Source organism: Phaethon aethereus (assembly GCF_964289735.1).
Source record: "Phaethon aethereus genome assembly, chromosome: 8".
Lineage (NCBI taxonomy): Eukaryota > Metazoa > Chordata > Aves > Phaethontiformes > Phaethontidae > Phaethon > Phaethon aethereus.
The window spans coordinates 29,644,633-29,671,735 of NC_138584.1; the positions used below are offsets into that span (position 1 = coordinate 29,644,633).

General features: G+C 59.7%; 1 protein-coding gene across 7 annotated transcripts in view; it reads right to left on the reverse strand.

The window, feature by feature from the left end:
* SSBP3 (single stranded DNA binding protein 3) overlaps positions 1–24,117 on the reverse strand; it is a gene marked incomplete at its 5' end in the record, with an annotated part of 53,301 nt that extends 29,184 nt beyond the window's left edge. For 6 of the 7 annotated variants that reach the window (XM_082003120.1, XM_082003121.1, XM_082003118.1 and 3 more), the window contains 4 exons: positions 22,860–22,944; positions 23,596–23,657; positions 23,861–23,936; positions 24,062–24,117. In XM_082003120.1, coding sequence (XP_081859246.1) covers positions 22,860–22,944; positions 23,596–23,657; positions 23,861–23,936; positions 24,062–24,117 — 279 coding nt within the window. The remainder of the gene's footprint in view (positions 1–22,859; positions 22,945–23,595; positions 23,658–23,860; positions 23,937–24,061) is intronic. The other variant, XM_082003119.1, reaches the window with a different exon arrangement.
* Between the last annotated feature and the right edge of the window lie 2,986 nt (positions 24,118–27,103).

Genomic DNA, 27,103 nt, shown 5'->3' on the forward strand with positions numbered 1-27,103 from the left:
CTGCACTGGTGGCACGGCCCCGACGGCACCCTCCTCTCGGCCAGTGACATGCCCATGGGTGCCAGGTTGTGATCCCATCCTCATAGCGAACCCTCCTCGGTCCCCAAAGCTGAGCATCCCACAACATCCCAGCTCTGATGGCTGCTGCCCCTCGCCTCCCTGGGAGCATCCTCAGGATGCTGACACCCTCCTCCTGCCCACCCCTCCGGGGGGACCCTGCAGACCCCTGTGCTGCTGGCAGCCCTGCGCCATGCTGGCGAAGCTCCGGTGGTCTGCGAGGTTTCTCCCTCCTCCTGTCCTGGCAGGACGGGGCACCCACCGCAGCAGCCTCCTGCATGCACTGGAGGGGTTTCAGTGGGCGATGGCCTCTCCTGGGAGAATTCTTTCCAGCCGCGGCAAGGAAGCAACATCAGGGACGAGGGGCTTTTGGGTGGGCAGCACCCCACTAAGGCGCACAAAGCCGGGGTGGCGGGGTTCCCAAAGGCTCCTGGTGCAGGGAAGGGCTCCCTCCATCTTCCCCCACCCCAAGCACTGGCTTTTGTATGGCCTTGGCCGGATTTGTTATCTCCCCTCCTGGAGCTGGGGCCTCCTCTGCCTGCCATCCCTGCGGATTTCACCTCCAGGCAAAAGCAAGGGGAAAAAAAAGGGGGGGTGGGCAGCCCAGAGCCATAAAAGAGCCTGGTAAAAACAACAGACTGTGGTTGGGGGATAGATACGCCATGGCCTTAAAAAAGCGCACCGCTGAGGAGAGTTCGATGGCTCTGCCAAAAGGAAAGAAGTATCTTCCCACTTGCAAACAAGAGTTAATTATAGAAAAAAAAAGGCCCAGGAAAGTGTTAAAACCATCTGTGCCACGAGGAAGAGGCTGGGGCCGGGCGGGCGCAGGCAGCAGCGCTGACAGCTGCTGTGTACAGGCAGCCTGGACTGCTCCCCCCGCGCCGCGCCGCGCCGTCCTCCCGCCCCGCCAGCCTTGCTGCGCCGTCCTCCCCAAGCCAGCGGCCTTAGCAAGCCACACTGCTGCGAGGTCCCACCCCAGCACGTGCCGTGGGTCCCCAGTGGGACCCCCCCAGCGGCCACCCTGCCAGAGAGGGGCACAGGGCAGGAGCCCCAGGTTCGTCAAATGAGGACACTGCCAACCCCAAAAAGTGCCCTGAGTGGCACAGAAGGGACATCCCTGGGATGCAGAGCCTCACTGGGAGCCTGGTCCTAACTGTGTCCCACCAAAGCATCATACTGGTACCTCCCAAGGGACAGACCGCTAGGCGCCCATTCGTACCCTGAAGCCGAGGGAAACAAGGCCCGTGCGATGACGCCAAGCGCCCTGCGTTGCCCCTGCCCTCTCCTCAGCCAGGGCTGAGGACGGACGTGCCTCCTGCCGTGGGACGGATGGGGCCCGCGGGAGGCCAGAGACCAGCCTGCCCAGCTGCAGCGGCACCCGACCCCGCGGCCAGATCCCAACCGCTTCACAAATATTTACCTAGCCGGTTTCTAAACAAACCCGAAAAGCCAGAGGGTTTAAAGTCCATGTCCCAAACAGCTCCTGTCTTGCTCTTGCCTGCCCTCAGGTCCCCAGCCGCCTGCCCGGGGAGCCCCGGGGCTCCTGCGCCCTGCCCCAATCCCCCCGCAGGCAGGCGGGCGGGCGGGCAGGCTCCTGCCTGGCCAGGCAGCCGGGCCAGCGGCAACGCTTCTGCTCCTTATTTTATTAGGGACGTTCAGGCTGGATGATGCCTGAACACGCAACCGGTGCATTTCGGAGCAGGCCTCACGCTGATGAGCTTACGTACAGATTCACCGCAGAAAATAATTAGCCGTAATTAAGGGCTTCTGGTTTATGGCTCCAACAATTGTTTAAACAGCAGAGCCCTGTTCAAATTAAGCTCAGGACTCACCAATAAATATTTCTTTACTGTGATACGGGTTTAGTTTCGAACTCCTGCTCCCAGCGGCCAGCCAGACCGGGCCCAGAGCTGCTTCTCCTGCGCAACGGCACAGGAGCCGCACAGCTGGGCCCGGCCCCAAAATCATTCCCTTTTGGAGCAAAAACCTGTTGGAGGTATGAGAAGGGAAGGAGGAATGGTAGGAAAAACTGCCGGGAGCTGGAGAAGACGAGAGTGGATGGATGCAGAGCAAGGAGGTGCCGCCAGCGGGCAGGCGGCTCCGTGGCGTGACGTGGGCACCGACACCCGCGGCACGGCCACGTCGGCTGGTGTTTCGGCTCGCCGAGTTGGAGGAGCAGCGTGAGGCTCTTCCACGTAACATCTACCCACCAGGCCGGCCCCCGCCCCACCTGCGGCACTCCCTCCCTATGGACAACATATGGCATGTCTCACCTCATTAGAGCCATAACTAGCAGAAATAATAAGCGAGGCCAGTTCCTCCACCACCACCACCACGTGCTGTTTTAAGAGAGCGATCAACACACCAAACCCAAACTAATCCACTAGAACAAGCTCTTCAGCACCGTGGTTTCCAGGTGTCCCCCCAAACCCCTGCTCCCAAAGCCAGCCATGGTCCCGCAGCCCGCTCGCGCTCCGCAACATCAGCCCGGGTGATATCAACTGGGCAAAGCAGAGTTAAATTTGGAGGTCAATATCCATAGAGAGACATTTTGGCTGTGAAAGGCGGTGCCGCTGACGCGGCGGCCGTACGCTGCCCAGGTGCGTTCGGGGTGGGCACCCATGCAATTGCGCTCGCCGGAGCAAGGTGCCGGCGGGAGGGAGGCCCAGGCTGCTGGGACCGGACGCAGGAACCATGCAGGGGTGGAAACCTGCAAGCAGTTCCACAACACCCACGCTGAAAGTTTACTTTTTTTCCACCTTTTAATTAACACCAGCCTTCCCATTAGCACCAGCGAAGAGGGAACCCCTGGGCGTGCCACCATCCACGGCGAAGCACCATGCGGTGATGCAGTCCCACCAGGCTGGACCAGGTAAAGGTCAAGAGAAAAGGAGCCTGTACGATGGCCTGAGCAGGAGCTCTGTCCCCAGCATGGTGGGGATGTCGTGCGGGGATGCTGGCCCTCAGCCTGGGTAGCTTCTCCTCTCCAAGGCAGGTCCTGAAGCCACCTCAGGGCTACCGAGTATGGAAAAGCCAGATATTGCTGCAAATTAGTAAGTCTTTCCGCTGTTTTCTTCAAGGAAAACGGATTTTTTTCCCCCATTGCCACTTCTTCCAGCAGACAAAACCTCAGCAAGTCCTGGGAGCAAAACCCCGATGCTGCTCTGCCACCCAAAAGGGCATCTTCATACCTTTGGTGCCTCCCCAGAGGGACAAGCCAGAGGCACTGCCGGCTCCCACCAACTGCAGGGTTCTTCCGACTACGACCTAGGAGCACCGTGGGAAGCGCACTGGGAAAACGGCCGTATCATAAACCAACTCAACTTTATGACCTGAACGTTTTAAGACGTAGCAGGAGCCTTTGTATTGTGGCCGTAACTGCAATTTATCAGTTAGCCATCGCTTCCACCAAGATCTAGCACTCTAGATTTTGCAGCAAACGCTGACTTAAAGACCCATATCAAATACATTATGATACCACTGTTTCCCGTTACCCACGCTGATGATTCAATTAATTTAAAAACAGCAGTGAAATTTAATTTCACCATTAACCCTGCAATCCCCGGCAAGTACCAGCTGGGAAGATGGCAGCCACCTGCCCAAGTTTGGATGGACTGGAGGGGTGGGAGGAGAGCAAAGGGATGAAAGATGAGGAAATACGGATGTCAGTGGAGAGACAGGGCAAGGCAAGATCTTTTCTAAGCCCTTTGCAGGGGTAGAAAGTACAGGAAAGTTTGCAAGAGAGATAGGACAAGGGAGCAGACGAGGGGTCACAGAATAGTGCCTGCAAAGGGCTTTATTCAAAACAGGCTGTTTCAGAAAAGGCTCACTCTCCTTCCACCAGCATAGCTCGAATTCACACGGTCCTGCACAACTCCAAGGACAAATGCGATGCAGAGCGCAAAACATGCTGGCGGCCGCCCTCCGGAGGGGTAACCACCAGAGCCTGCCTGGGTCTCACCTCGGATCTATCAGTAGGGCCAAGGGTTAACAGGCACCGTCAAATGGAGCGTGAACTCCATAAAGGCAAGCTGTTCTTTTGGCGATATGGGGAAGGTTGCCCTTTAGAGATCTGCAGTGACGGTTTGCATGTAGGTTCAGGCCTTGGGTCAAGTGGGGCTCGCCCGTGGCTTCATCAGGCAGCCTGGAGGAACAGCACAGAAGGGACACGGCTGCCCGACGAGCCTTCCTCCCCGACACGTGGCCGGAGAAGAATAGTTAGCCCAAGCAGAGCCCTCCCATCTGCTTTTGTTTTCCAGTCTTCAGTCCTGGGCTCTGCTAAAGCCCCTGAAGTCACCGGGCATCTGTTCTCCTCCACCCATCGCAATCTGCCAGCCACCGCCGCTCTGACAGCCATCCATCACTCTGTAATACGCTGACCACGAGACCCAGTGGGACATCATTTTCAAGTCAAATGCAGTAGTTAGCATAAAATAAAGCATCGCCCTGGTTTGGGTTTGGTTTTTTTGACGATTCCGCAGCTGCAGTGAGGGACTCGGTATGCAACAAAAGTGACGGGGGAAAAAAGGCACAGGAAAATGGCAATTCTACTCTTCTGAGTCATAACAATTATGACGTTGTGATAAGAAATGTTTTCTATGAATTTTTAAGTACCAGTAATCCTGTTTTGCAATTGTCCCCCGGGAACAAGGCGACAGATTGAGTAGGGCTGACAGTTATTTCCACCCCGACGAACGCAGCTCCGACACGCCATGTCCTCCCTCCAAACTTCCCGGCCCGGCGTTCAGCCCACCAGTTCTGGTTTGTTTGGCGCAAGCAAAGCAGAGCTGGCTCGGCCACCGGTGTGACTGAGGACATCCCCAAAAACCCTGCAAAAACCACCCTGCCAGCCCCAAGCCCCAAGCGTGTATTTATGCATGCGCCCATAAAGCAGAGCTGCCCTCCAACGGCGCGTGCGGGGAGGAAACGCGCCCGGTGAAGCCCCTTTTCCTTGCACATGCCGCTCTCCCCTTGAAAAACCTTCAGCTGAGCTCTGTGAGGCAAGTCCAGCATCTTGGTTCCCCCGAGTCCAGCCATAGCAATCGCCCTCGCCGGTCCCGGGAAGATGGGGATCGATGGCACCGGATGCCAGGGAAGAGCATCACTCGACGTTTCAGTGTTTGAGACTCCAGAATTTCCATCGCCACCCTAAAAACCCTGCAGATTTATCTCCCTGACACTAAAAGGAAGGGAGAAGGCAGCAGGGAAACACACCTTTTCGTTAAAAGTCTTTTAGACTGGGAAGAAAACCGGTTCCTTTTACCTCTTTTGTAAAATGAGCACCATCATCAGAATCAGTGCCGAGGAGCAAATTTGTTTTGCAGAGGATCAAATAAATAATGGATGACGAAGGAAAGCTGCCATGGCGAGACTGCTCAGGAGATGCTCTGTGCTACGCAGCCTTTCCCGATATGCTCGTTTTTACGGTCCCTCGTGCTGGCGCCAGCCCCAGCAACGCTCCCCAAAGCCTGGTACCAAGGGACGCACCGGCCAAAGCGACACGCTCCACGACGTCGGTGCCTTACGGCTGTTGTCTTTGGCAGCGCGTATGTACGACAGGGACGCATTTTAATTGCCAGCAGGCGAGAAGAGGCATGCTCCTGCAAACCCAGGGCATTGCACGGTGCCCGGGGTACAAGCAGCATCCCCAGAGGGAAGCCCAGCTCGCTGGCCATCCTCGGCCACCAGCCTGTCAGTAAGTCTCAATCCTTTCAAAAATATGTTTAAAAAAAAAAGGAAAAACTACGCCTCTGCTTCCTTGTGAGCAGTCACCCCATGCCTCTCCCACCTCTGTCCCGGAACTGCTCCGTGCCACCACACCAGCACCCTGCATGAGCAGTGATGATGCCCCTACGAGGGAAGCCTGGGCCTTTAAGCACTATACAGCCAGAAGACATTAAAACCAGCCTGTCAATTTAGATGCAAATTTATTTTAGATGCGACAGAGGGCTTACAAAAGAAGGTGTGCTAGATGCTCTTTGCTTCTGCTAAGGCTGCTGTGATTTGGCTCCCAAGTGTTGGACGGGTGTTTGGAAGGGTGACGGGGAAGCTCATGGGATGGGTACTGGGATGCAGAGGCTTTCACCTCCGGATCAGTCCCTGGCTGAAACCCAGCTCCATGATGATCAAAAGCCCTGAGTCCGAAGGCTGTGCAAGCTGCTGCCGTCCGAGAAGTGCAAGCACAAAAGCATGCCCACAACTGCTGCCGCCTCCACACCTCTTCCCGGTAAGTCCTCCTTGGTGCGATGCCGCCAAGACCAGCATCCTTTGTTTTCCATTTTGTTTTCCTTCCCCAAGCCTGGGCAGTCCTCCTCCTCATCCCCACCGCCCCCGGGCTGCAGCCCGGCAGGTCCCCAGGGCAGTTTCTCAGAAAGCGTAACCGTTTCTGCAGAAAGTTTGGCAGCACGGGCCAATGGCAGGAGTTTCTTTAATCAACTCAAATTGCATTTTCTGCAGATAAGTCTCCCACTCTCGGCTGCCAAGAAAAAGCCAGCCGGACGGCAGCGAAAAAAAAAAAAAGAACCAACACAACCCCCCAACGGAGGCTGCAAAGTCACCGCACAAGCTCGCGGGGTGATTATTTATAGCCTTTCCCTCTGCAAAAGCCAAAAATAATTGTTCCAGCCCAATTACCGAATTTCTGAGCGCTCTGCTCAGGGGTAGCCACCGAAGCGCCGTGCCTAGAGCCGCTCGCAATTAGCACCCGGCGAGGCGGGATGGCTAACGGCGGCAGGCATCTCCGGAGAGCCGGCATGCTGTCGGCACGGCAGCGCTTCCCGGATGCCGGATTTTGGCGAGGAGGACACATCTTATGATCGTAACCTCCATGGGGTTGAGCTGGGGCTCCGAAGAGGTTCCTCGGTAGTGCTGGGCTCTAACGATGTTTCTCCGCAGCCTGTGCTGAACCCCAGAAAGCCCTGTAAAGGTCTGACCACGCACACCGGCTGGGAACACGCGTGGGGAAACACTGAGTTGGGTTCCTTCCACCCCGTCCTGAAGCCCAGCAAGACCAAAAGCCTTCTGCAGCCTCCTGCACCACCAGCAAGGCTCACCGCTGCCTTAGACGCCTTCCCCAGCCCTTTCAGCCCTCCCTCCGCTTCCTACCCCTCCTTACGAGTCCTGCGGTTTTCTTTGGAGAGCGTTTTCCTCCTCCCTTGGCTCAACCCCCCCGCGGCACCGTTGCCTTTTCCATCAGCAGCGAAGGCAGGCGAAGAGGAGCGGCCCTTTTGCATGGGAAGAGGAGGAAGCGCCAGGCGCCCGCTCCGAGTCCCCTGCCTCTGATCACCTTTGCAAATGCTTTAAAAAAATTACATATATGCACCAAAAACGCTGGCGGTGGAGCCAAGCCAAGGGGCAATTCAGGGCCGTACAGCTGCCGTGCTTGCAGTCAAAACCGATCTCCCAGGTTGGGTATCACATGCTTTAGGGATGTTCATCTCTTGACAACCCCGTTAAAGAACAACCCAGCCACCTGCAACCCAGCGTGAGCCCCCCAAGGCAGGCGGAGAGACCCTGGCACGGCTGCCGAGGACAGGCAGCAACCACGGCTGCCTTCAGAGGGAGAAAGCCCGGGCTCCCTCTGCACCCCACTTCTGCATCTGCTGGCCTGACTCGCTGGGAGGTCTCAAAAAAAATCCAAGTTTTGTAAAAAGCAGGTAAAGCAGAGGGAAACCCAGCTGCTCCCATGGCCCCAGCTGAAAAGCCAGCAGGAGCCCAGCTGTGGAGGAACCTGCACAGGAACCAGAGACGTTCCCAAAGCAAACCAACAAATAAACGCGTGCATTTCTTTTCAGAGATAGCCTAACATTTTTCCGTATTGAGGAAGGAAGTTCTCCTTCAGTATCTCCTTCGGGAGGACCAGATGTGTCATGCTGAGCTCTCTCATGACAGCGACCACCCATGAGATGCACCCTACGCTGCAGAGCACCCAGTCGCCAATACGTGCTACCAACTCGGGCAGCTAGTGAAGCTGCAAATGCCTAAAAAACCCAGGTTTTGAGCAGCCAAAACCTGCCCATTCCCTTCTGCATGCATTCATCCCACCCCACAACCATCCTTGTCCTGGGGATGACCTGGGGAGCTCTTCCTCCCAGACGCAGAGGAGGGGGCTGCAGACCCTCCTGGGGATCCACCTCCATGGGACACCTCTGACGACAACCAGCTGGGACTCAAGCAGCACCAGCCCGGGCTTCAAACCTACCTAGAGGACCACCGAGCCCCCAGCTGGGGGGATACAGGGTGGAGGGACCCCATCTTTACCCCAGCAAGTGCTGTTCCCCCTCCCTGTGAGGCTGTGCCGGCTCCAGCCGCTCCCGCGATCCAAGCGGAGCAGATGGCACGCGCAACACTTACGGCTTCGCTTTCCAGCCGCCATCGCAGAGCTGCTTCTCAGCAGGGCGGAGGCGAGACTTTTTTTTAATTTTCTCTGGGAATTTTGATTTTCTTTTAAAAAAAAACAACCCCGTGTATAATCCTGTGCTTGAGACCCGGGAACCCTGGGCAGGCAGAGCGCAGTGCTCTGTGGATGGACGGTGCATGCTGGCTGATCGGCAGTCTGTCCGTCTGTCCACGCCTGGGGAACCGACTGACCGCCTGAAATCCCTGTAGAGAGGGACAAATCCTGGAAAGCTTCACAAAGCAGAGATGAGGGGGGAGGAAAAAGGGATGAAGCAATCAAAAAAAAAAAAAAAAAAAAAGGGCTTTCTAGGGATTCTGCCTGCTTGCCTGGATCTCCTCCCTTTTGAGGGCTCAGCCCCTGCTCACTGAGGGGCAGCTTCTGCCTCTGCCACACCGATGGGGCGGGCAGGGGGTCAGAGAAGCGTGCCCCGAGCAGACCCAGAGGGAAAGCCGAGCTGTGTGTTGGCTCCCTGGGACGTTGGTCCTTCTGTCTCTGTTGGTTAAGATGGAGCAAGGGAGATGCTGTCCCAGCCGGGGCGACGACGGGCTCTGGGGGCATTCGCCAGCTGGGGGACCAGACCTGCCCAGGTCCAACGGTGCAGCACGCCATGGTCCCCTCATCCTACATCGACAGCTCAAACCAGGTTTTTTGCTTCCCGGTGGAAGCCAACACCTAGAATGAGGCTGGGAAACCATAAATCTGGGCATCGCAGACACCAGATTGCTTTCAGCAGCCGCGCTCTGCACAGAGCTCGGCGATAAGTAACAAAAAGTCTGTGCTTTGCGCCGCCGATTTCTTGTCTGGGGATGCATAAAACCTGGGAGATGACAGATCGGCACCTCGATCCAAGAGCATCCCCGCGCTCGCTCTGCCGGAGAGGTGGATAAACAAAGGCGGCTCCCCCCGGCGTCCGCAGGCGGCTGCCACCGCCGCCGTGCGATAGCGGGCGGGAGGGGGGAAAACAAAAGAGGTTTGCACTGCCGGGATCTGCGGGAATGGGATGCTCCCGGCGCTATCCCGGCCCCTTTTATTCTGTTGGTACCCACTGGCAGGTTGGCCCCAGGCCCCTTGGACACCTCCCTTCCCCGGGGGTCTCCTCGCCCAGCCGCCACGGCTGGACGCCAAGGGCAGCGCTGTACTCCACGAACACTCCGCATCACGCGGCGAGGAGGAAAACATCCCGGTTTTGGGCACAGAGAGCGGCTCAGCCACCCCAGCTCGACGACGATTTGGACCGGGCTGCTGCGGTTCCATGCTGATCGGCGCTGTCGGGTACGATAGGCGCCCACCCGAATCCCACGTGGGACTGCGCAGGCAGAAGAGTTTGAGCACCCATCCGACGGCACCCGGAGATTGCGTGAGGTCAAATATTTGGCGGGGAACATTTCTGATGCGGTTTCTTAATTTAGATGGCCCCACTGCCGGCAAGGACCAGCAGGCGCTCACCGGTGCTTCGCACGGGGCGGTCGCAACAGCAGGGGAAAAGGGAACACGCTGAGAAATGCCAACTTGAGGATGTTTCCAAGAAAAAAAAAAAAACAAAGAACTGAGAAGGCAGCCATGGCTGCGGCACCGAAACGCCCAGGTCTTGGTCCATCTATATGCTGGGTGGGCTCACCTGGTCTCGTGAGCTCAGAGCAGCCTAAAGCAGCTGGAATAACGCTGCCGTGCTCCTCCTGAACCCACCCTCCTTCCCCAAAACGCTGGCTGGACCCCTGCATCTCATCTCTACCGCTTTTTCCAGCCGCTGCGGATCCACGCTGCCCTACTCGTGCCCCATCAGTTTGCTGCTCGAGCCCCAGCTCCTCCCATGAGAGTCACACTGCCGGGCTTCACCCCAACGGAGTGGCACAGACCCCAAAATCTGGGTTTTGGAAGCGCCAAGCAGAGCACCTCCAGCTCCCGGGGGAGCTTATTTCACCAGGCCGCCACGGCGAATGCTTTGGAAGGAGAGACGGCAGGAAACCATCTTTGCAACCCCAAAGGTGAATAATTATCACCCGGGCTGCGGGAAGCCCTCTCCCCAGCACGGGTGCCAGCTCCCAGGAGCCACCAGCACCCAGGGAGGGGACCGCGCTGCCGGCCCCCCCGGGCCTTTGCCGAGGAATGCCGGGGGCGGCGGCGGGGGGAGCAGCCGCGGCGGCGCTGGGAAGGGAACCAGCTGGAGAGCCGCAGCCTCATGAAATAATGAAATGCCAAACCAACCCCTGCATCTTCCACAGTCTCTCAGGTCACCTACCAGATTAGGAGGCCTGTTGCTAAGGCAACCATATCTTGCAAGTGCTAGCTGAACTTCCCCATCGTTTTTAACCCTTTAAGGAACAACCGAAAAAGAAAAAAAATTTTAAAAAAATAAATAAAAGGGTAACGCCAATGATGCAACCCGCGGGAGACCGGCGGAGGCGAGGGGGGGCGGCTGGGAAAGGGAAATAAAAGAAGAGGCGCCCCAGCAGCCGCCTCCCACGCGGTGCACGCCGGCCGCGCTGGCTCCCTTCCAGGCGGCTAATAAAATTATTCGGCATCCGCGCACGCACGCGAGACCCAGCAAACTTTCGATGCGCCTGGCACGGCAGCGGGGGGGTGGGGGAGAAGCAACAAAAAGTCAGGTTACGCATATGAAATGGGGGCAAACAAAGCAAAAATGGAACTTTTTTTTCCCACTTTTTTTTTTTAATTATTATTAAATACAAGCCCTCACAGCCTCGCAGACGCCGGGCAAGCCCTGCCACCGCGGCAAGCAGCCGGCAGGCCGGCGCCGTGCGGGAGGGGACAGATGGCCGGCGCTGGGCCCGGCAGCGACGTCAGGATGGAGGCGATGGGCGCCCATGGCCACCCCGCCAGTTTTGCTGCAACCGAGGGCCAGGAGCATCCACAACGAGCATACACGGCTTGTGCTCTGTGATGACAAAATAAAATAAAAATAGCCCCCTCGCCACCCAGGGATCTCGTCCCAGCTGGGCGATGGAGACTGCAGTCCCCTCCTCTGGGAGGATAAAACCCCATTTTAAATGCACACAAGCAGGGAGCCCCAAATATTGTGGCTTGCTGGGGTAACAGGGGGGCCTGTGAGCAGTAAGAAGATTAAAGAAAAGAAAAAAGGAGCAAGGCGATGCACAAGCAGCACAAGGGGGGAAAAAAAAAAGGAGGGAGGAGAGAGAGAGGCATGGAAACGAGGAGAAAATGTGGAGTGGCATAAATCAGGCGCGCAGGGGGAGCGGAGCCGGGGAGGCTCGGCAGCACGTGCTGCCTTCCGAGCGCGCGGGCAGCGCACACGGCCGGCTCCTGCCCGGCAGCGTTGGCACCGGGAAGCAAACCGGCCTCGTGCCCCAGGGAAGGGGGGTGCCACCCCCCCCCCCAGGGTGCTGATTTGGTGTGGGGGTCTCGGCTCTGCCACCCAGCACACCATCGTTCCCCTGTGAAAATCTCCTTGGGAAAGAAAGCGCTTCTGCTGGCACCGGTGCGAAAGATGCCCGATGGCAAAGATTTTTTGCATCCTCCTTCCCACCCTCGTGTCAGGGTGGGGACAGCAAGCACGACAATTCCTGCTGAATTCCCCTCAAACGAGGGCAGCAAGATGGGAATTTGTTCCCAAAGCCGCCTTCTTCCCACCAGCCCGTTCCAAAAATCTTCATAAAGAAAGGTGTGAGGATTCCGTGCAAAACTAGCCCCCGCTTTGCTCTGGGGCTGCGGTGAGATGGGCTGGCGGCCGGGCCACCACGCCAAGGGGCAGCCGGCACTGCCACCTGCGCCGGTCCTGCCCTCCGACCTCGCCCCCACGCCAGCACCCCTGCACCTTGCCAACCGGCTGGCGGGAGAAACTTAATTAGCCACGTCCATCAACTCCAAACATCTGTAACCAGCAAAATTTACAACCAGAAATAAAGAGGAGTGACCTTCGTGGTGTTGAAAGACAGTTGGGTTCTTGTATTACAACAGCGGGGACAGGCAAAATTCATTATCTCTAATAGCCGTCCTCATAACCAGATTAAACACAAAGGCGGCAGTTCCTATTCCCTGACCCACCGCCATCCCCATCGCAAGTGGAGGGCAGCTCCCCTCCGCCGCCGCGCCGCTCACACGGACCCCGTCGCTGCACATCCAGCTGATGTTTATGCATGCAGCGACCTCCATCCCTCCTCCCCGGGCAAGACAATACCCTGGCTCGTCCCACCCCACCACCGGCTGGGGACACCCGGCTGGCATCACATCCCTCCTGGTCCTTCTCCAGGCAGCACCGGGGGGATGCTCGGCTCCCCCACGAGCACCCCTGGGGTACCAGCGGCGAGCTCCCCTCCGCGCGAGGTATGCTGCGGTGGCACCCGCTGTCGGTGTTCGCTGACGGGACGAAAGGGAAAAACCACCTGGTTTCCAGCACACAACCAAACAGAGCCCGACCCCCCCACCCCAAAATAATCATCGCCACGTCCCAGCGCACGTACGTTCCCTAGCACGAAGGCTTTTGTCCTGGAAGACGGAGCCAAGGCTTTCGCCTCTGGCTGCAAGACGCACACGGTGCCGACCAGCGGCCGGGGAGCGAGAGCCTGGTATTTTCATCAGAGGATGTTCTCCAGGGGGACCTTCAGCAGCCAGCCAGGAGAAACAAGCCACTGGAGAAAACCTGAGCCTCTTAATGGCTTTTTCTTCACCAGCCCCGGCCCCGGCAGTGGCACGAGGGCAGCTCCTTCTCCAGAAGACGAGCACCAGCGGGGCCAGCCGGTTTCTCCCTTGTTCAGCAGCAACAAGTCAAACTGCTTGGAAAACACTTAAGGTTGGGGGGGGAAGCTTCAAATGGACCAGGTGGACGGTGCACTGCGCTGGAGCAACGGTAAAAGTTAAAATTAATTAGCTGGCAGGATGACAAAGAAGTCATTGTGCAGCACGGTGGAGCAATCTAAGTACAAAGGCTTTATATAAGTCATGATGAAAACTCCTTGATGGCTGCAGGTAAGGATGGACAAGCTGTCAGGACGTGCCACGACACCCTGAAGGGCTCCAGGACACGCAAGTCAACATGCTTTTAACGACGAAACAAGCCCTGGCAGCCCCAGCCTGGACCTTCTCTCCAGAGGAGACCGGCCGAGGTGTGAAGCACTGGGCGTTATCGGTGCTGCGATGCCCAGGATAAAACAAAACCAGCTGGTCTGGGTTTTTCCATGGAAAATTGCGCTCAAGCTGGGCTGAAGATGCCCACGGGCAACGCGGACCAGCGTCTGCCTCCTTGCGAGCTCTCACCTCCATCCCCAGCCACACCCCACCGAGCATGCCCCGGCCAAAAGCCTCCCGACGTGACCAAGGGCTCCGGCGCGGGGCCACCCCCGCCTCAAACCAGACCCCAGTGGGGCCTTGCTGCACCCCAGCAGCCAACGGGCCTCCACGGCCAACAGGCAGGCCCGGGTGCTGCCCCGCAGGGAGGGGCGTGCCCCCTCCCAGAGCTGCTGGGGACGCAGGAGGGGGGCGAGGGGCGGCTGAGGCCTCGACGGAGGGTCACCTCGCCGCTGCTATCAGCCACGATCCCCCCGCCGCCTTCACGGCCCCGCTGGCAGATGGGCGGCAGCACGGGGGGAGGCCGGGCGTGATTTACGCCCCGCCAGCTGCACGGCTCTCCCGCAGAAAGGAGCCGAGGGGGAGGGAAGCACCTCTCCCTCCTCCTCCTCCTCCTGGCCGCAAGCATCGCTCCGGGCAGCGGGATGCAGGCTACCGGGGACGCAGGGCCTCAAGCAGCCCCTGCGTCCCGCAGGACGCCCTTAGGCTAAAAGGGCTCCCCCCAAAACTGGGACGAGCACCCCGCGTGGGCTGGGCAGAGCGGGAGGGCAAGGAGGATGCTCTGCCGGGCTTCGGCTGGGGAGCGGAACCGAGCGCAACGCCGCAGCCTTATCTGCCCACCCCAAACCCGGGCGCGCTGCGAGGCAGCGCCCTGCCCCCCTCCCCGGCATGTGCCGCTTTTTTTTTTTTTTTAAAAAAAAAAGCGAGAGAAAAACACAAACCCAACCAACCAAGCCCCCAACTCCTCCCCAGCCCAGCTGAGCCGCAAGGCGCCGCTCGGGGCAGGCAGCGGCTCCCTGCCTGCGCGGGGCGGGCAGAGCGGGGCACCACTGCCCACCCACGGGGGGACGCGGGGGCTTTTCCCCCCCTGCGGTTGCCAGAAATGAATAAATAGGTACAGCCGAGGCCTGGGACACCCTCGCAGCAAGCCCGATTTGGGAGGAAGGGGATGCCAGCCGGCTGCTCGCCTGATGAGGAGAACAGAACCCACCCATCGGCGCCGGACCAGGCGTGGTGGTGGCCGCAGGGGTGGGAGCTGGGGCACGAGGGGGTGAAGGAGAAAACCCACGTCAGGCAGGAGGGACCAGCTTTGGGCTGGCGTGCCCACCGGGAACGCCACGGGATGCCGGCACCCCAGCCACGCCAGGCAGGTCATGCGAGGCAGAGCCACTGCACTGCAACCTCTGTGCTCCGGTTTGTAGCCAAAAAAACCCCAATTACAGGTGCGAGCTCAGCCCCGCGAGGCTGGACAAAACCAGCCCGAATCCAGGGAAAACGGGAGGGGAAAAACCCCCACCTCAGACCCCACTTGAGGCAGGCAGGAGTGGCAGCCAGAGCTCATTTTCACTACAGAAAGCCACCGCACCCCGGGAGGAGAGGCGCCAGCTGAAACATTCAAGGGTTGATGCAGAAACATTAAAAAAAAAAAAAATTAAAAAGAAAATGTTAGCTTAAGACACAGCCAGAGGTCTTCCTTTGGACTTTATCTTGAGGCGGCAGGCTGCAGCGGCGCTGCCTCGCACAGGGACAGACAGACAGACCGACCCCACAGCCTCCTGCCTGGCCGGGGAACGCGGAGGTGGAAGTCACCTCGCTAAAAGCCACCGGTCATGGTGGCAATAGCGTGGAGGAGGAAGAGTAAGGTAGGTGGGAAAGCACTCGACGGCCGGGCATGAAGCTCTGCCCTGCCACCCCAGCCACACACCAAATATATAGGCACATACACGTGCATCGATCTATATCCATATATGTATCTTAATGCTGCATATCGCACGGAGCTAATTACATCTATACACACACATATATGTGTTTTGCTTAATTCTGGTATTAACAGCCTCCATGCACTCAGCATTAAAGTCAGGCAGGAAAGTGGGCATTTCTCCTCTTCTCCAAAAAAAAAGATAAAAAAATCTAGGATTTAAATGCACAAACCTCAGATAAAAGAAAAGCTGGCCTCACCGCAGGGGCTGCTGCACCCCATCCATGCCCAAACCTTTCCCAAAGCCCCCCGGGTGCCCTTCTCGCCCCGGCCGGCCACAGGGGAAGGCGTCGCTGCCACGGGATGCAGGGATGGGAGCGGGGAGGTGGCAGCGGGTGCCCGGGGCTGCAGCTGGGTCCTGCCACGGTGGGAAGAGGCACCCACAAGCAGCCGCCCCATCTTTTGGAAATCCCCCCCTCAACTGCACAGCTGTAGCTCTGAACTCTGCTCCTGGCACTTGTGACCACGAGCAGAAGTTTTGAGGGGCGGGAAAAAAGACAAGAAACAACAAAAAAACCCCAACCCAAGAAACCACACCAAGAAAAAAGAAAACACACCACCCCAAAGCGAGGTGGAGGCGAGGTATTTGTTTACTTGCAAAGAGCCGTTTTCGCTCCCCACCAGCCCGGTGGAAAGTGCCGCTCTGCCCCACCGAGCCCCGGGGGGTCTCACCCCAGGGGGTCCCTCCCCGGGGATCTGCAGGGCCAGGACTCAGAGGGAGAAGATGGTAGGAAATGAGGGGGACATGCTCATGGTCAGGGCTGAGCAGAAGCCTCAGCGCGAGTTTCATAACCCGACCCACGAGCGGGACGCTGGCGAGGCGGCCACGTGATGCTCACGGGGACGCAGCCCACCCCGCGGTCCCCGCGGGCAGAGCCCCGGCACCGGCCAGGATGCTCCGGGACAGCATGAGCTACTCCGGCGCCGCACCTCTCCCTCTGCCATCCCCTCCGTTTACACGGATCCCAAGGAAGAACAGGACCAAGCGCCGCTGCGGCGGCTGCCCCGGCTCCCCTCCAGAGCAGCCCCTGGGCCGGGGTTTCGCACAGCCGGGTGCCATTTAGGTGGTGCTGGCTCTGCCGCGCAGCCGGCGCGGTGAGAGAGGAGAAAGAGCCCGAGCCCCCGCCTGCTCCCCGGGTCTGGCTGCGGCAGCTGTTTCCAATAGATCCAGGGATGGCTTTACAGGAGAAAAATAGGGAACAAAAGGTAGGAGAAAATCCAAGTTTCCAAGGTAAGGAAGGAAATGATCAGGAGAACAGGAAAGCCTCGCTCGTACCCAATACACGGTGTCCTGACCTAACGAACCTCCCTGCTGCCCGCCGCAGCAGGACGGGGAGCCCCCCCCGCCCCGTGCCGGACCGCCAGCCAGCCTCCCCGGCACAGCACAGCGGCTCACGGCCCCTCGCCCTCTTTGTTCCTCCGAAGGGACCCCAGAAAGCAGGGGAGGGCAGGGCTGCGAGCTTTGTGTTCGCCCAGAGATGAGCATCTGCCGGGGGCGGCCGCTCCCCCTGCAGCCCACCACGCCGGCAGCGGGTCCCCTCGCCAGCCTCATCGCCGGCCTCACCGCGCTCGCCCACGTGGCCGCGGCTCCGCCGGGGCAAACAATGGGATGGCGCGGGCTGCCGCGTTCGCCACGCAAGGCCTTCCTCCTCCTCCTCCTCACCGCCTGCTTCGCCTGCCACTGCGAGCTGGCCTCTCTCGAGCACCGGGGGGGATTGAAAGAAAAAAAAAAAACACAGAAAAACCAACAAAATAAAAAAAAAAAAGAAGAAAAAAAAAAAGACTCAAATCTGCCTGGTTGCTGCACATCGGTTCGCTCGAGGTGACGGCACGCTGCCCCGCATGCGCCGAGGCGGGCGGCGGGGACAGCAGAGCAGGACCTCCCCGGGCAGCACCCAGACACCCACCCCAGCACCCGGCGGCACGGAGGGTCCCTGCCCGCGGCACAAACCCCCAGTGGCCCTCCCATCATCAGCCAGGACTGAAGAAATCCTCCCCTCCTGTCCCACCTCCGGCTTTTCTGGAGAAGCCCCTCCCGGACTGGAGCCGGGGAAACTTTGCACCTTCACTCCGTTTGTTGACATAAAATCCATCCCCCTGCCTTACTTTTGCAGAGGCACTCGGGGTGGGGTGGAGGGGGGGAACGTCTGTTTCCATTTGAAACTGTCAAAATTAGCATTCAGTAATTAAAAATCACACCCTTTCTCTTAATAACCTAACCAGCATGATACAATCAGGTTGTGCCAACTCTTTAATCTAATTGACTAATTACAGATTTTAATTTAGTCAGTTACTGAACAACTGTTGACAATTTGTTTTCATTAGGGACAGAACAGGATAAATATTTAGGCTCCCCAGTCAAAGACTAAGACATAAGCTCTGGGCTCTGACCTCCGGTTTTGTGCCGGCGGCTTCTCCATCGGCATCACCCACGGAAAGGTGCCATTCCAAAACGCCCCAGCCCCGCCGCCGGGCAGCGGGAAGCGCAGCAGCGGAGGTTGTCCAGTCGCAACAGCCGATATTGTTTAAAATACAAAATCAAACTAATCCAGCTTTGCACGGTTGCTCCAGTAAAAGCAGCGTTTACCGGACACTCAGGCCCGCAGGCGGGATGGGCACACCGCTACCCTAAAGTGGGTGGGAATGCGGAGCCCAGCACGCTGCCGGGAGAGGGAATTTCTGGGTTTGTTTGGGTTTTTTTGTTGTTTTGTTTTAAATGATGTGGAGTTTTGCAGCTGCTCCTGGCAGCCTGCCACCCCCAAAGGAAACTCCTCTCTCCGGTTACCTGCCGGGGAACTCTGTCCCCGCAGAGCGAAGCTGGATGGAGCCCAGAGCAAGCGCGGTCCCACACGGAGATGGGGCAGAGCGGCACGTGCCGCTGGCCAAGCCCCATGCCCAGGGCTCCGGTGATGCCTGCGGGGCTCCCAGAGACCACGCAAAGCTGTTCCCAATCCCATCCCCAAAAACGCCCGCTCTCCTATGCGATACGCTTCTAAGGGCACATCGCGGAGGTGCTCGTGGACCTCCTCCATGTGCACAGGGGTACTCGTGGACCACCACCACGTGTGCTGGTCCCACACCCACCCTGCGCAGCTGCGGGCGCGCGGAGCGAGAGTCTCGCAGCCTTTGCTGGTCCTAGAGCAAGACGACAGCTCGGCGCGGGAGCGGCGCCAGTCACGCTGAACCCCTGATGCAGGCAGAGCATCTCCTCCCCGCAGGGGTCCCACGCGGCCGTCCCGTCTGCCGAGGCGCCATGCCATGAGGTGGCCCCATGGACCCCGGGGAGCAGAAGATGCTGTGATGAGGAGATGCCCCACTGCAGCCCAAGGACACCCAGGCAGCGATGCCAGGACCCGGTGCCTGTCCCGCCGCCGGCCAGGGTGCGACAGGCGGATCCAGCGGAAAAGGACCGTTTCCCACACCTCACCTCCAAAGCGTGGCTGGGAGGACACCCACAGTGGGGAAAGGGCCGGGTTTGGGGTTCACACTCCGGTGCCTGGGTGACACTCCCAGCCCGTATTGCCAACGGGACAAACCCTTCCAGCCCTTGGGCTTCACCTCGTTCCCCACTGAGAACACTCACATCAGCAAGCCTGGATGCCACGTCCATCCATCTCCAGGGGCTTCAGAAACCCCCTCACCAAGATCTCAATCCAAGGGGAACCGTTTCAGGTGGTGGGGGAAAAAAGGGAGGAGACCTGGTTGTCCCCAGGTCTCATCCCCAAGAAGGATGAGAGGACACAAGCCCCCCAAGCACTCCATCTTCGCCCAGACCAAGCACCCCGCCTCCAGCAGCAACTGCCCCTCTGCAGCAGAGCACCCTTCCAGACTGAGGTGAGGAAGAACAGCAGCAGCTTTCCAAAGCTAAAAAAAATAAATAAACCAATGCTTTGCGTTAATGGCAAGTTGAAGCCACCGCTCTGTAGATGTTGCGCTGCAAAGAAAACAGCATTTCAAACGCTCCCAAGTGTGGGTCCTTCTCAGGGGGGAGCAGAGGAGGGGGAAGGATGAAGTCAAAGTCTCTGGCAGCCAAACGCTACCCTGATTTTTCTCTCTTGCACACTGACACTCCGAGCCGGCCGTGCAGGCAGAGCAATACCGCAAAAAGTATGTAGCAACAGTCAACTAGATTTAAGTTCATTTTCTGTAGCTCGAGGCCAAAATCGACTGAAGTGGTTCTGGTGATCAAGTTTTCTGCAATTCCCCTTTCTATGTATTAGCTCTTTGACAGAAATTCACTGCGGTATTTAAACTGGCAGTCATCACTGCTAACTCAAATTGTATTGGCTTTCACGGTGTTGAAATGCTCAACTGCGACCAGCCATCGGCCAATTCCCAGATAACGCGGCGGCTGAAATCCCCTGTCATGCCGAGCGATCCCGTTGCAAGCTCACCGGCTCCGGGAGCGTGCAGGAGCGCACCATAACGCTGGCACGCTCGCCACGGGGCTTTGCCTGGCGGAGGAGCCCACATCAATGGCTACGGGTTGAGTTTTAGGAGTTGACGGGTGCTCGCGGTGCTGTGAACTTGGATAAACTCCTTTGATACAGGTGGGAGAGGCTGACCGATAACCTTCTGACCAGCACGACTCGTTAGTTGCGTTAACGGACTTATGGCCGTGCCGGCGGCGGAAGGCAAGAGAAGCGCGGCGTTCCTCCTGCCTGCGCCAGGTGAATCCCCGCTCCCCACGAGCATCTTTCTACCGAGTCCCAGCAGCCTTTTGTCCCGGCTGAGGGGAAAAACCTCGGGTGAGAGGTAAAAGACAGTATTCCTCAGCCATGGAAAGAACCTGTGGCTTTCAAGGGTCCCCCCCAAAAAAGAGGGGTGGGATTTTTTCTCTTTCCTCCTCGCTAAGAAGACTTCAGTATTAAGAACTGGAGGGGGAAATCGGTAATTTGTCCTGCTGCTCCTAATAGTTTTCATACGGTTATGCTGGGAAATGAAGTGGAAAGGACGCAGCATGCAAATCCCACCGTTAGCGCCCCGCTAACGAGGCGCACCGCTCCCAAAGACGTGTCTCCTGGGCGAGCACCCCTCCGGCACCGGCTACAGCAAGGCAGCGTGCCAAACCCTGGTTGGCCCGGCACTGCCGCGCCGCTCCCAGAGCATCCCCCCGTTTTGTCCTTAGAGCGGCACAGTAAATACATCGTCTCCGGGTAAATAAACACTGTATTTTGGGCAAACGACCGAGCTGGCTGCGCAAAGGTTGCCCATCGTTGGCCAAGTGCAAAGACGATGTTCTACCAGTCTGACACAAGACTTGCATCAGGGTATTTTTAACCACAACCGCCACACAAAGCGATTCAGGACTGGCTGGCTCAGCCCCATTCGGGCTCCTACCCCATTTTAGCTGCCACGTGCCGCTAATGGGTTGTGGGGTTCGGTGCTTGACAAAAACCTGCATTTCAGCTCTGGCGCCCGTCGGCGAGGCTGGTCGCTGCACTCAGCGGTGCCGGCAGCCCGCCCCGGCAGGGAGGCTGGCAAGAAACAAGGCGCTATTCACACTCCCCCAATTATCATTCGGTTCTTTGGTCAATATTTAAGTTTTGGCTGGGTAGGTCCCTCACCCTGTAAAGTACACGCCGTGCCGGGAAAACACCGCACCTCGCAGAGGGAGCGTGCCGTGAGCATCCGCCACCGGCCACGCCGGGGAGGAGATGCACAACTGCCCGTTTTGAGCGCAAAACGTGCCCAGGAAACCAAACCGGTGCCGCCAAGCCCAGGCACAGGGGAGTGAAAATCTTCTTACGAGTCTTCGCAGTAAGACCCAAAAGGTAAAGCACTGGGGGCTGTTACAAAACTGCATTACATCGAGAATTAAAAACAATCAGGATTGTGTCTATTTACTGTGAGCTTAAAGCAACGTGTATTAAAGAAGTTTATGCGAATCATCCCATGCACTCAGGCCTATTGTTAGAATTATTACCAGGCTAAAAAAAGATTAATTTCTCTAAATACACTAAATCCTCAGACACGATGAGGAAGCTGCTATGAATGGAGCATTACCATGTCTTGGTTGCTAATGTCATCTTCACCTGTGGCTCCTCTGCCCAAAGATCTACCTTTGCCTTGCTCCTGCCGGGCCTGCTGTCCCAACTGGGCTCCAAAAAAGCCAGGTTTTGGCCCAAAAGGCCCAGGAAGCAAGCAGCTGCCCCTGCTGAGCAGAGCGCTGGTGGATGTGCCACCGATTGTCAGCTCCGACCCGCAGTTCAGTTGTTCACCATCGCAATCCCACCCAGTAAAAACAACCAACACAGAGAGAGCGGCCGTGCGGAGAGACAGACAGACGGACAAACCCCCACCTAGCAGACACGCAGACCCACTTCCCCCATGCCCCAGCGGGACAGGCATCTTTCCACCCCGGGCAGAGGCAGCTCCCTCCAGCAGCCCAGCGCTGCCCACGCCCCAGAGTGACGGCCGCATCCAGCGCCGGTGCGCAGGAGCACCGCTGAGGTCCCCGGGACGCTCGCCCGGCGCTGCTCACCGGCAAACCCTCGCGCATCCCAACCCAGGCGTGTCGAGGCAACGAGAAACTCGGGAAGGGAGGAAAAATCGTTTCCATACCATAGGCTCCCCAGAGCAGACAAAACCAGCTCCTGCTACAGGGTTTAAACTCACTTGACTGGGGTCCAAGCCCGCAGCCAGGTGACTAATCCTTTGATGCAAATTCCTCCCGACGCCACAGATGCAGGTGACGCGCGCGGGACGGGAGCGGGCAGCCCACCCATCGCCCACCGGAGCCGACATGCCACGCACCCTCGCCAAGGAGAGTCTTTTTGGGAAGCACCTCAGCCCCGGCATCCTGCCTCAGGAGCATCACCCCTGGGTGACGCTAACATCCCTGCAGAGAACAACCCAAAATACCGATGGATGAGATGCACAGTGCCACCCCAGGGTGGTCTGCAACACCACCTTCAGCGAGCAAACACCTCCGCCTTCCCGGGTTCAAGGGAGGACTCAAGACAACTGAGGCAGCCCCCAGCCTCCCCAAAAGCAGGGAGATATTCTCTGGGGCATTCAACAGCATTTTGGGGAATCCCCCCCTCCGCCCCACCGCAACCCAACCCCTGCCCACCCCACCAGGCGTCCCCAGCATGAAATATCTCACTATCCAGCTCTGCTGTCCATTGCTATGCAAACCTGCTTCATTCTACCAGTAGCCTGAATGCCTTTAAGTGCTTAAGATAAGTATCTGAGCTCATTTACATAATTGCAACATTATGAAATACTGTTCAGTCAAATCAGAACATTGTTGGTTGAAAAAAAAAAAAAAACCCACCCCAAAAAACCCCCACGCTTTTGCCAGTGGGTTACGTTGGCCCTCGGTGCGCCGGAGCTCCCCGACGCTGTAATTACCGCGAGGATTAGAAACTTGTTACTCACGTAGTCATGAAAGGCTTTCGCTTCGCTCGAATGTTCACAAGTGTCTCGCCTTTCGGGAGCCGCGCAGTAAAGGTCCCAAAACACGCTGCGTGGCGGGGAAAGTCAGGAGAGGAGGCAGTTACTCGTGGGGGCTCGCACAGCGAGACGCGGCGGGGGGTGGCGGTCATCGGAGGTGAGCAGCTCCCACCCCGCCGGGCCCACGGTTTGGGAGGGGACCCGCCGCTGGGACTCTCGGGAAGGGCCGGGCCCGGCGCTGCTGCCCCGGCGAAGAGCAAAGAGCAGCCCCGAAGGGGTGACGGCCGCGGTGCCTCAGGGCCTCTCCAGCCCCGCAGCAGCGCTGCCCCCTCGCCCTGCCCTTCCCCGGGGACCCAGCGGCCCCGCCACGGCCCGGTCCCCGCGGCCCCGAGCGGGGCCCGGCAGCAGGCCCGCCCGCCCGCTCCCCCAGAGGTGGCTCCGCCACACCTCGACGCCCTGCGGGGGAGCGAGGGGCCGGGGTGGTGTGGGGCTCGGCGAGCCCCACGGCACGCCGCTGCTGACTCACGGCCGTCCCCGGGGTTTTACCCCGTGGGGGCCGGGCGCCGCCGGTGCACACACACCACACCCCCCCCCCCGCGCCTCCACGGGACTGCCGGGCAGCCTGGCCGCTCCCACCCGCGACGGAGAGCCGTGAGGTGTTCCCACCCGCCTGGACAGCCTCCCCACACACATACAGAACCCCCCCGCCCACGGCACTTACCACCACCAGGAGTGCAGGAAGCCGGGGGGCTCGCCCAGCGTGATGTTCTTCTCCCACCGGATCTGCGGGAGAGAGGAAGGCGGGGGGGGGGGTGATGGTGGAAGGTGGGGTGGGAGGGGGTGGTGGGGGGTGTGGGGGGTGGTCACGAGTGGGCGTGGGCCCCCACGCGCGGCGACCCCCCGGCGCCGCCGCCGCCCCGCGCAAGATGGAGGGCGGGCGTGCGTGCGGCGGCGCACAAAGGGCGCGGGGGGGCGGCGGGGCTCACCTCCTCGGACAGGAAGGTCTGCGCCGACTTCTGGGCGCCGACGTGCAGCAGGTACTCGTAGACGTACAGCGCCAGCCTGCAACAGCCGAGCGGCGGGTCGGCGGCGGCGGGCGGAGGAGGAGGAGCACCCCCCCGCCCCGCACAAAGCCGCCCCGCCGCCGCCGCCGCCGCCCCGCTCCCCGCCGCCGCCGCCGCGCTTACTTCTCCCGCGCCTGTCCGTCCGAGGGCACCGCCGAGCCCTTCCCTTTGGCGAACATGGTCCGCGCCGAGGAAGAGGGGGGCGGCCGACCGCCGCCGCCACCGGGAGCCGCTTTGCCCGCCGCTGGAGGAGCGCCGGGGGCTGTCAGAGCGCCGGCCGCCGCCGCGCCCCCATCGCCCCGCGCGCCGCCGCGCTCGCTGCGCCCGCCGCGCCGCTGGCCGCGCACCCGAACGTGGCCGCGCCGGGCACCACCCCCCCTCGCCGACGGGCGCTCTCTTTCGCCAATCACTGGCGAGGAAGGGCGGGGCCGACCCGCTCCACGCCACGCCTCCCTCCGGAGGTGGCGGGCGGCCTCCCGCGGCGGGGAAGGCGGGAGGGAGCGCGGCAGACGCGCGGTCCTAACGTCCCCCCGGCTCAGCCCGCGGGCGGCGTAGCTCCCCCAGCGCGGCGCCACGCCATGGCCCTTTAAGGCGACGGGCCGCGGCGCGCAGCGCCCGCTGATTGGTCGGTGCCGCGGAGACCTCGGAAGGGGGGCCTTGAAACCGCCCGCCGGGCGGCGGAGGGGAGGGGGGGAGCGCGTTGGTGCGCCGGGGCGGGCGCTGCCTCTGGCCGTGGCGCCGGTTCGGCCCCCGCCTCCAGCCCGGCCCTGGCGGGTCCCGCCCGGCGCCGCGCACCCGGCGCCGCGCACCCAGCCCCGCGATGCGGCCGGTTACCTCAGGGCCAGGCGGCCTGGCTGCGAGGAGCCCTGAGGGGAGCCTGGGGCCGGCCATTCCCCCGGCTGCCAACTTCAGCGCCCCCAGCCACCGGGCGATACTTAGCGGCGGGGCCTCGCTGGCCTTAAAAATCAGGGTGGGGGAGAGCCGCTCCCTTCGGGTCGGGGAGGGCCGGGGCCTGGATGGCAGCGGTCCCAGCCCGCCGCCGTGCCGGGGTCCCTCGGAGCGGGCCGCGGGGAGCCCTTCTGCCCCTCAAGGGCAGTTTGCCGGAGGCTCGGGCAGGGCCACGCTCCCCGGCCACGCCAGGGCTCCCCTGCCTGGGCAGGCTGGGGTTGGCACCCCTGGGCCCGCCAACAGCCATTCCTGTGGGAATGCCGGGGCCCGGGAGTCAAACTAACCAGGGCTTCTGGTGGCAGTTTTCCACAGGAACAGATGCTGGAACGGCACAGAACTTAAGGGCTTCAAAGAGCCCTTCCTCCCCCTGCCCCGGCCTCACCTCTGCCTCCCAAATGACTCGCTGGAGGAAACCGGCAGAGACGCAGGCTGCCTGGCGGGTAGGGTCAGGCGGCTCGTTACCGGTCATTAAAACGGGGAGGTTGCACGCATCGAGCCTCATCCTGCGAGCGCTTGAGGAGTTTGAGCAGGGCCACAGGCGCCCAGCGACCCTCCTGCGAGGGAAGGGAGGCTTGGGGTGGCGATGTGGGGAGCCGTGGGTGTAGGAGTAACTCCTCCGGCAGCGGGTAGTGCCGCTGCACCCGTGGGAATGTTCACGGCCATCGAGACCTGCCTGAGCAGGGCCAAACTCGCTTTAAAGCCAGGTTTAAAACAAATGGGGGGGGTGGGGAGAAGTCTCCTTGCGATGCGGTAGGTTGAAAAGGATCAAGACGTGCAGGTGTCCGAGATCCTCTCTTGGAAAGAGAAAGCCCGGCGCTGTGCACAAATTTTGCTTTGCAGTGTGAGGGCCAGGGTGACGGCGCAGACAAGGAGATGGGCTTTAGGGGCTCTGGTCCGCGCATGCCTCTGTGGCAGAGACCGCAGGGCCCGGCCAGGCAAAGCCCAGACTTTGTGTCTCCTGAGCCTTCATGTCCCTCTGCTCCTCTGCTGCTCCAAAGAGCTCAAAAATAACCGTGAGCGTCCCCTGGACTGAGGCTACGGGACAAATTTGACCCTCTGGCAGCACGTGAGGCGTTCACTAAATGCCCCCCAGTTAAAAATAATACCCTCTTATTCTGTACCTTCTGTGTGGAGGTGGGGAGCATTAACGCCACCGGCGTGATCGGCGCCGTGCCCTTGGCAGCAAAAGGGCCTCTCTGTGCCCAAAGTATCGCCCTGCCCTGCTCCTGTTCATTGGGAGTTTGTTTTCTTTTAACTCACTTGTTTTCTGGGAAAGGTGAGCAGGCAGAACCCAGCCACCTCCTTTCCCCGACCCCTGGCGTCATCTGGGACGTGAACCCAGCCCAGGGAAGCGCGATCTGGGATCTCTGCCTCCCTAGACCCTCAGCGGCAGGTCTCTGACCGGGCGGGGGGACGTCTCCGAGATGCTCAGAGGAGAGAGCAGCCTGGGGGGGGCTGGGAAGCCGCCTCTGCTCTCCCTCCTCTCCTCTGGACCAGCTCCGGTTCTCGGCTGTTGCTAGGGGAGATGGAGCAGAGCCGTTGATGGAAAGCTTCCCGTAAGCGGCACCAAAAGAAAGTACAAATATTGCCATCCCAGGGCGGCGGAGCCAGGCCTGCCAGCTGCCAAATGCCGGCGCGGCGAGGGTGGAAACTCCCAGCCTGTGTGAATTCACCAGGTACCAGCCCTGCTTCGCACCTTCCACGATGTGATGATTAAAGCAAATTACAAGCTGGTGCTTTGGACCAACTTAGCTGAAGATCAGAAGGGAGACTAATTTCATATCATCACCACCGCAGAAGGCAATTAAATGGCTCTGCAAAGTTTTAACACAAGTTACGACAAGAAATTTGGGGGGGGGGGAAGAAATCCCCACACCCGGAGCCAGCAGCTCTGTCTAGCCAAGTCGCAGGAGGACGTACCAAGGCTACCCAGAGCTCCCAAGGCTCGGAGGGTGACCCGTGGGCTCCTTACTCGGCCAAGCTTTCTCTTTGTCAGGAGTTTGTCTTGGGCTGCAGCAATTAAGGCACCAGAATTCATTAAAAAAACCCAAACCAAGAGCCTGGGCGGTTGTTCTAACCGCCCGCCTGTGGATTTCTCTCTGCTGATGGGGTGCTTCCCTCGCTGGGGCCAGGTTGCACAGCACCCACCCGGAACCGAACAGACCCCGTGCTGCCGAGCCCGAAGGCTGGAAAAGGCGCTGCCCCACAGGAGGGGCG